We start from the raw sequence: 9,846 nt of genomic DNA, 5'->3' as shown, positions 1-9,846 counted from the left end.
CACTGAGTCAAAGGGCACAGCCAAAAATAGGACCCAGACGTTTCTCATTATCAGTGTCCTGCTCAAACTAATAACACAGGAAATGTTGCCTTTTCCTCTTTCTCTACTATTATCATGATTTTTTAAAGGAAACACAATATTTAAAGTATGTTCTACTTCTTTTGCCTTCTCAGTTCTTGATTTTAGCCTGATTTAAAGTCCCTTACTGGTCAGAGAGAACTGTGTTTATCAAGCAGTGTTTTGGTAGGCTTCTGCTTGTGTATTGTGTTTTCCCATGTATGTCTATACTGAGAACCTATACTGCCTCCTTCTGGAGAGGCTAACAATATCAAAATAGCTACACAAAGGCAAAATCAGAAGAGTAGTCAGTTGATGATAGCAATCAGTTAAAAGTACTAAGTTATTAAACAAATATATAGAAACAGAAATTAGATTATTGATTATTTAGGGCTGGGGGATTAGGAAGCTGCAAATGGGAGACTGATAGCTAAGGGGTATAGGGTTCCTCTCAGAGGGGATGAAAATGTTCTAATTTGATTGCATAATTGTGAGTACACTAAAAACAATCAAATTTAAATGGACAAGTGTATGGAATATGAATTATATGTCAATAAAACTATTATCAAAAGATATGAAGTTGTAATTTCTGCCCATAACCCAACAGGGGAAGTTTCCACGGTACAGGTATATATATCTCCCCAAAAACACAATGTTGGGTATGGAGCCGGGTACAGGGGAAGATTTGATCAAAGTCTGCACCTATCAAACAAGAGGATAAAAATTAGGCTGAAAGAGAATACAGAGATGAAAAAAAATAGTAATTCCAAACACATATTGTTAGAGAATAAAACCAGCCACCTGTTATAACACCACCCGGAAAAGTAGCAAGGCAGCATGATTTTACCCAGGAGAGAATCAGAGCAGCTAGGCTCACTGGTACTGGTAAAAGGTAAAGCTCACGTTTAAAAAAAAAAATAATTAAAATGATAATGTGGCCGAACCGGTTTGGCTCAGTGCTATGTTTCTCTCTCATTGATGTTTCTAACTCTCTATCCCTCTTCCTTCCTCTCTTCCTTAAAAAAAAAAAAATCAATAAAATACATTTAAATAAATAAATAAATAAATAAAATGATAATGTGTTAGAATGTGGGCATGAAAATCGTGAATAAATGCATTTGAATTAATAGATAAAGTGGGAAGTCAGTAATAGACATTCATTCAAAAACAACAACAAAAAGTTTCTCTGAGTCTTTGGCCAAAGTCTCTCATCTGAATGCAGATCCATAGTGACAACTGCATACCAGGCATCTCCTCCTGGATGTTACACAAATGCCTCACTTCAACGCAGTCGAAATGAAACTTCCCATCCCGTCACCTTGCCCTGCTGCCCTGACATTTTATTTTCCTGCATTCCTAATCTCAGGCTCTAATACCACCTGGCAAGCTTCTGTGTCTCTACCTCTTCCCCTTCCCTTAGTGGACCCTTGCTAGCAAGTCATTAGGTGTATGCCCCCTGCTATTGCCTTATTCCTGGTCATTATCACCTCTGAGCAGTTGGCTACAAGATATCCTAACAGACTGCTCTGCTCAGTCTTGCCCAGTTCAGGCCCATTCCTCCTCAGCTAGATTCCTATAAAATACAAATCCCATTGCATCGCTCTATTGCTTAATATCCTCTAATGACTTCTCCTCATTGCAACTAGGTTAAAATATAAAATAGCAAGGAGACTTCTCCATCAAAGCAGATTTTTAAGCAAGTTCTAGGTGAGATGGCCTGCGATTGACAAGAATAAGTTATTCTACACAAAGAAAATGGGAGTTCAAGGACACTGATTCACTTGTATTTGAGGATAGAAAAGGGATGCAGATGTGCTTCATAAGATCCCTCATAATCTTTTTTAAAGGAAAGATTTTGTATTACCACATTTTGTATAGAAGGAAAACTTGAACCTGAGACTGAATATATCATATTTATCAAGCCAAAGACATAAAAGTAATACCTTCAAGCCCAATGCTCTTAGTTGTAAACTAAGCCATAGAGCCTTTACAGCTTTTATATTAAGTATTTATAATAAATAGAGAATGAAACAACTCATATTAAGAGGAAATGTTCTTATAATGTAAGATTCAATAAGGCTAACTGTAATAGGGCTTGAAATGATAGAAAACAGAATAGCTACATGTCTAGAAGTCTAAACAAACAATTATTACTTCCATAAAACAAAGTGTTTTCCCCAATTATTAAGTAAGTGTATTTTACAGATCTTATTTCCAAAAACCAATTATTCACAGGAGAGCATGGATGCCATAACAGAATAAGGTGACAACCTCACTTCTGGATGGTAATAAATCTTAATGGTAAACAAGCACTGGTCACATTTTTCTGGGCACTTGCCTGCATCTGCTGTGTGAGCTCCTTGGCCAAGACAGTGTCCTGAAGAGCATTCTCCCGCTGAGAGGCATCTGCAAGCACATTCACTGTGGTTTCTGCTTCTTGTAGCCACTTTAAGAAATTCTCCAGGTCCCTGCGAGAGGCCTCCACTGCCCTCAGCTCAGCCTCCAAGGCATTCTGTCTGTCAGCAATGCTGCAAGGAACAAGACGGGCAAGTCTCCATTACTTACAGTGTGACAGGCCTCATTATGACACACTAAAGAGAAAATCAGCAGACAGCTTCAAAGGACCTCAATTTCTTCAAGCACCTAAAGGAATTGGGGGATTTATTCATGTGTGTCTTGAATAATCCATAATGGAGGGATAATGTGAATTGTGAGAGGAAGAAGAGGGAGAGAGGCATAACTCAACAAAAATCACATCCATATCACAAAATAAGTATGACTACATTTTTATAACTCATAGTTGCATGTTATTCCGCATATGTTTTATTTCAATACCTTAGTATGATGCATGACACAAAGGCAATACCAATAAATATGTACACAATGAGTGACTAAGTGAATCTAGAACTAGCATCTGAAGAAACTTTTAAGATAAAATAAAAATAAAGAGTAATTTTATATATTTTAAACAATTCAGATGAAGACAAATTGGTTCTTTAAGTTGATTTAATAATATTCTTGGAAGACATTAGATCATCAAGCTTTTATATGCCATTCATTTAATCTACAAAGAACTACTCTGGAGTTTCATGATTTAAGAGATACACACCTTGTATCAACCTTTAAAACTTTATAGACATTAAAACTCTGTAATAAGAAAACAAACAACCTAATTTTTAAATGTATACAAACAAAATTACTCCCAGGTATTTAAACTCAAGAGAACTGAAAATATATGTCCACTCAAAAATTTGTACACAAATATTTATAGCAGCATTATTTATAATAGCCAATGATCAACCCAAATATCTATCAATTGAGAGGGGAATTGATAAACAAAATATAATATATTCATACAGAAAATATTATTCAGCCATAAAAAGGTATGAAGTATCAATAAATGCTACAACATGGATGAACCTTGAAAACATTATGCCAAGTGAAAGAAGACAGATACAAAATGCCCCATATTGTGCAATTTCATTTATATGAAATATTGCCAAAAAAGATAAATCCATAGGGAGAGAAAGTCAATTAGCTGTTGACTAGGACTGAGGGTGGAAGCAGTGGAGACTGACTGCTAATAAGTGGTGGGTTTCATTTAGTGGTTATAAAATGTACAAAAATTAAGAGTATGGTGATGTTTTTACAACATGGTAAATATATAATAAAGTCTACTTAATTGCATACTTTACCAGGGGTGGGGAACCTTTTTCTGCCAACGGCTATATGAATATTTATAATATCCTTCATAGGCCACACAAAATTATCAACTTAAAATTTAGCCTGCTATATTTGGTAAAACATTTAATTAACTCACCTCTAATTCCTTGGCAGGGCTAGACCAAAAGATTCTGTGGTCCTTATAAGGCCCATGGGCCAGATGTTCCCCCACCTCTGCTTTAAACAGTTAAAGTATATAAACTATATCATTTTTTTTTTAATTAGCACCTGTGACAGACTTTGCTAAAATCTCTTAAACAAGCCACAGCTAGAGAGGAGATTAAAAATGGCAGTGGAGTAAGTGGGCACTACACTGACACTCTCCCAGGAAATACAACTAAAATACAGAAGAACCACCCTGAAAAATCAACTGAGGACTAATTGAGATAACCAAGAAGGAAAGTGGAGATGCATAGAGACTGCAAGGAAGTGCAGAGGCACAAAAGGGATGGCCTGGCTTTCACAGTCAACAGCTGAAGTGTCAGAGGGATATCTCAGCTGTGGGGGATTCCCACTGAGGACTCTGGGGTCTAAACCCCAAGCTGGGTTCCCCACCCAGAGCACCAGAACTGAGAATGTTGCCCACATAACATCTGGCTGAGGAAAGCAGGAGGGCTGCTGTCTGCCAGGGAAAGACTACTGGAAATGCAGGCACCCTCTAAAAGGTCCAATACACAAAATTTCATGTTCAGCTACTCACCTTGGGCTCTGACAGAGGGAAGGCAGAGTGGACTGGAGCTGAGCGAGGAAATTCCAGGGTTGGGGGCTCTGGGTTTGGAGCTCAAAGGGCAGCCACCCAGTTTCCTAGGCTGAGTCAACCCCTCATACTGCGAAGACATCTTTCTCTGGCAGACCTTTGCTATCCAGGTGGTTGTTGCCTGGGAAAAAGGCAGTTGCCACACCCTCTTGGAAGATCTCTCACCCACCCTGTGGTCAATAGCCTAACGTAAATCAAAGCTGATAAAAATCAGACTACAGGCAGAGGAGGCTCTCTGGAGGCTTTAAGTCTTTGCCTGATCTCCTTCTGGAGCTGGGGCTAGGAAAAGCAGACCCTGGTGCGCAACTTGGTCCTTTCCAAAGGCACCTAGACCCAGCAGAGGGAGCACAAATTGTGGATTATTGATAGCTCCAAACAGGGGACTCAGGGCCAGTCAGAAACAGCATTTGATATTGTCCTGCACTAGAGATTGGGAGTAACAGCAGATCTGTCTAATACATAGATAGAAAGGCAAACAGGCAGCCAAAATGGGGAGAAAAAAAACCACACAAAAACAAATAAAAGAACAAAAGAATTCTCCAGAAGAAGAGCTAAACAACATGGAGATAAGAAATTTATCAGATGTAGAGTTTAGAATAATGACGTCAAAGAAGCTCAACAGCATGAGAAAAGATATAGCAACTATGAAAGACCAGCTGTAAATAAAAAATGACATAACACTAATAAAGAACACATTGGCCGAAACCGGTTTGGCTCAGTGGATAGAGCGTCGGCCTGCGGACTGAAGGGTCCCGGGTTGGATTCCGGTCGAGGGCATGTGCCTGGGTTGCGGGCACATCCCCAGTGGGAGATGTGCAGGAGGCAGCTGATCAATGTTTCTCTCTCATTGATGTTTCTAGCTCTCTAGCTCTCTCCCTTCCTCTCTGTAAAAAAATCAATAAATATATTTAAAAAAAAAAAAAAGAAAGAACACATTGGAGGATTACACAGCAGATTAGGGGAAGCTGAGCATTAGATCAGTGAATTAGAAGATAGGATAGAAAAAAATCACTCAATCAGAGAACCAAAAAGAAAAACAATTAAAAACAGGAGGACAGCTTAACACATTGTGGACCAGTAGTTTTATTGCTAGCTTTATCCAGTGGCCAGATAAGTTTCTATTGAACGAGTACAAAATACATTTTACATAAATGTTAGAGGCACACTTTAAAATTAAATACCCATTGCATTTTTGAAGTTATTTATTACATGTTCTTACAAGCTAATATCTTTTTAAAGTACGACACTTTGTATAACACTGTGTAGTATGAAGCAAGAATTCTCATGATCCATCCACAATGTGTTAACAGAGTTGTGAGACAGCCTGAACAGTAACAAGATTCACATAATAGTTATGCCAGAAGAAGAAGAAAGTGAACAAGGACTAGAGAACATGTTTGAAGAAATAATGGCAGAAAACATCTTTAACCTGGTGAAAGAAAAGGTCACATAAGTGCAGAAGGCACAGAGAGTCCCAAGCAAGAAGAACCCAAACAGGTCCATGCCCAGACACATCATAATTAAAATGCCAAAAAGTAAAGATAAAGAGAGAATCTTAAAGGCAGCAAGAGAAAAGCAATTTGTTACTTACATAGGAGCTCTCATAAGCCTGTAAGTTGATTTCTCATCAGAAGCTCTACAAGCCAGAGGGAATGGCCTTTCAAGGTAATGAAAAACCAGGATCTAAAACCAAGATTACTATATCCAGCAAGGCTATCATTCAAAATAGATGGTGAAATAAAGGGCTTCCCAGGACAAAAAAACAATTTTAAAAAGAAAAAGGAGCTTATCACCACCAAACTAGCAATGAAAGAAATGCTAAAGGGACTGCTATAATGAGAAGAAAAAATAGACAAAGATAGAAACATAAGTACTCAGAATTAAAATGGCAATAAACAAGTACCTATCAATAAAAACCTTAAATGTAAGTGGGTTAAATACTCCAGTCAAAAGTCATAGGGTAGCTGAATTGATACAAAAACATTATCCAATCATATGCTGTCTCTAAGAGACCCTCTTCAGAACAAGACACATGTGATGAAAGTGTGGACGTGGAAAAATATTTTCCATGCAAATAGAAATGGAAAAAAAGCTGGGGTAGCAATACTCATGTCTGACAAAATAGACTTCAAAATGAAGGCCATCACGAGACAACAAAGGTCACCACATAATACTAAAGGGATTGATTCAACAAGAGTATATAGCCCTGGTAAACATATATGCAACCAATATAGGAGAACATAAATATATTTTTAAAAACCTTCTAGAGGACTTTAAGGGAGAGATCGACAACAATACAGTCATAGTAGGAATCTTTAACATCCTGCTGACTTCACTAGCTAGATCTTACCAAAAAAAAAAATTAACAAGGAAATAGTGACTCTAAATGACACACTGGATCAGATGGATTTAATTGACATTTACAGAACATGTCACCCCAAAGCAGCAGAATATACATTCTTCTCAAGTGCACAAGGGTCATTCACAAAGATAGATCACATGTTAGGACACAAAACAAGTCTCCACAAGTCCAAGAAGACTGAAATCATATCAAACGGCTCCTCAGATCACAATGGAATGAAATTAGAAATCAACTACCGTAAAAACACTCAAACACATGGAGGCTAAATAGCATGTTATTAAACAATGAATGGGGTACCAATGAGATCAAAAAAGAAATAAAAAACTTCCTGGAAACAAATGAAAATGAACACACAACAACCCCAAATCTCTGGGACACAGCAAAAGTAGTTCTGAGAGGGAAGTTCATAGCCCAAGCCTGCCTCAAAAAAACCAAGAAAAAGTAATAATAACTATTTAACCCTACAACTTAAAGAATTACAAAGAGAACAACAAGAAAAAGCTGGAGTAAGTAGAAGGAAGGAAATAATAAAGATTAGAGCAGAAATCAATGACACAGAGACAAAAAAAATATCAATGAAACCAAGAGATGATTCTTTGAAAAGATAAACAAGATTGATAAACTATTAGTACACTCATGAAGAAACAAAGAGAGAGGACCCAAATAAATAAAATCTGAAATGAAAGTGGTTAAATAACAACTGACACCAAAGAAATACAACGGACTGTAAGAAAATACTATGAATAACTATATGCCAACAAGCTGGACAATGTGGATTAAATGGACAAATTCCTAGAAAAATACAATCTCCCAAAACTGAATCAGGAAGAATCAGAAAGCCTTGAATAGCTAGTAATACCTGTTGAAATAGAAGCAGTAATCAAAAAACTCCCAGCAAACAAAAGCCCAAGTATGGACGGCTTCGCAGGGGCATTTTATCAAACATTCAAAGAAGAACTAATACCTATACTCCTCAAACTATTCAAAAAAGTCCAAGAGAAGGAATACTTCCATGCTCTTTTTATAAGGCCAGCATTATCCTAATTCCAAAACCAGATAAAGACCCTACAAAGAAAGAGAATTACAGGCCAATATCCCTGATGATCATAGATACTAAAATCCTCAATGAAATATTAGCAAATAGGATCCAGTAATAGATTAAAAAGGTCATAAATCATGACCAAGTGGAATTTATTCCAGGGATGCAACGCTGGTCCAATATTTGCAAATCAATAAATATGACATATCACATAAACATATTGGAGGACAACAATCACATAACATTAATAGACATAGAAAAAGCATTTGTCAAAATCCAACAACCCATTTCTTCTGATCAAAACTCTCAGCAAAGTGGGAATAGAGGGATCATATCTCAATATAATAAAGGGCATATATGACAAACCTGCATCCAACATCATATTCAATGGGCAAAAACTAAAAGCATTTCCCCTAAGAACAGGAATAAGACAGGGGTGTCTGCTTTCACCACTCTTATTCAACACTAGAGGCCCGATAAATGAAGATTCATGCAAGAATGGGCCTTCCGCCGAAACCGGTTTGGCTCAGTGGATAGAGCGTCGGCCTGCAGACGGAAAGGTCCCGAAAAAAAAAAGAATGGGCCTTCCTTCCTCTGGCTGCTGGCACCACCTTCGCTCCAGCCCGGAGCCGCCTTTCCACCTTCCCATGCTGCCCAGTGGCCCAGAGCGGCTGGGGCAGTGTAGAACACCTGTGTCCCGCCCTGCCCCCGGCCGCTCGGCACCTGTGTTGGGTTAATTTGCATACTTACTCCTGATTGGCTGGTGGGCGTCGTGAAGGTATAGTAAATTTGCATTTTTCTCTTTTATTAGTGTAGATAGTACTGAAAGTCCTAGCCACAGCAGTCAGACAAGAAGAAGAAGTACAAGGCATTCAAATTGGAAAGGAGGAAGTAAAACTCTCATTATTCAAAGATGACATGATACTGTACATAGAAAACTCTAAAGACTCCACCAAAAAAACTACTTGATTTAATACAGGAATTTGGCAATGCAACAAGATACAAAATTAACACCTAGAAATCAATGGTGTTTTTATACACTAATAATGAATTTTCAGAAACAGAAACAAACAAATAATCCCATTTACCATTGCAACAACAAAAAAATTAAGATACGTAGGAATAAACTTAACCAAGGAGGTTAAAAACTTGCACTCAGAAAACTACAGGACATTGAAAAGAGAGATAGAGGAAGATATAAACAAGTAGAAGAATATACCATGTTCATGGATTGTTAAAATTACCATCATTAAAATGTCCATACTATCCAAAGCAATCTACAGATTCAATGCAATCCCTATTAAAATACCAACAGCATATTTCACAGATCTAGAACAAATACTCCAAAAAACTTATATGGAACCAAAAAAGACCCCGAATAGCTACAGCAATCTTGAGAAAGAAGAGCAAAGTTGGAGAGATCACAATACCAGATATCAATTATACTACAAAACCACTGTATTCAAAACAGCCTGGTACTGGCACAAGAACAGGCATATAGATCAATGGAACAGAACAGAGAGCCCAGAATTTGGCCTAAACCATTATGCTCAATTAATATTTGAAAAAGGAGGCAAGAACATGCAATGGAATAAGGACAGTCTCTTCAATAAGTGGTGTTGGGAAAATTGGACAGATGCATGCAAAAAAATGAAACTAGACCACCAACTTACACTATATGCAAGAATAAACTCAAAATGGATAAAAGATTTAAATGTAATTGTGAAACCATAAAAATCCTGGAAGAAGACATAGGCAGAAAAATCTCAGACACCTCTCATAGCAATATGTTTGTTGATATATCTCCTTGGGCAAGGGAATCAAAGGAAAAGATAAATAAATAGGACTACATCAAACTAAAAAGCTTCTGCATAGCAAAAGAACCCATCGACAAAATGAAAAGGACTC

General features: G+C 37.5%; 1 protein-coding gene across 2 annotated transcripts in view; it reads right to left on the bottom strand.

Moving 5' to 3' along the window:
• Nucleotides 1-9,846, bottom strand: part of UTRN (utrophin) — a 461,667-nt gene that overhangs the window by 218,373 nt on the left and 233,448 nt on the right. For both annotated transcript variants that reach the window (XM_015558521.1, XM_006755401.2), the window contains one exon: nucleotides 2,396-2,585. In XM_015558521.1, the coding sequence (XP_015414007.1) occupies nucleotides 2,396-2,585 (190 nt within the window). The remainder of the gene's footprint in view (nucleotides 1-2,395; nucleotides 2,586-9,846) is intronic.

The sequence above is a fragment of the Myotis davidii genome, unplaced genomic scaffold, assembly GCF_000327345.1.
Source record: "Myotis davidii unplaced genomic scaffold, ASM32734v1 scaffold292, whole genome shotgun sequence".
Lineage (NCBI taxonomy): Eukaryota > Metazoa > Chordata > Mammalia > Chiroptera > Vespertilionidae > Myotis > Myotis davidii.
This window is presented reverse-complemented; position numbering and strand designations above follow the sequence as displayed.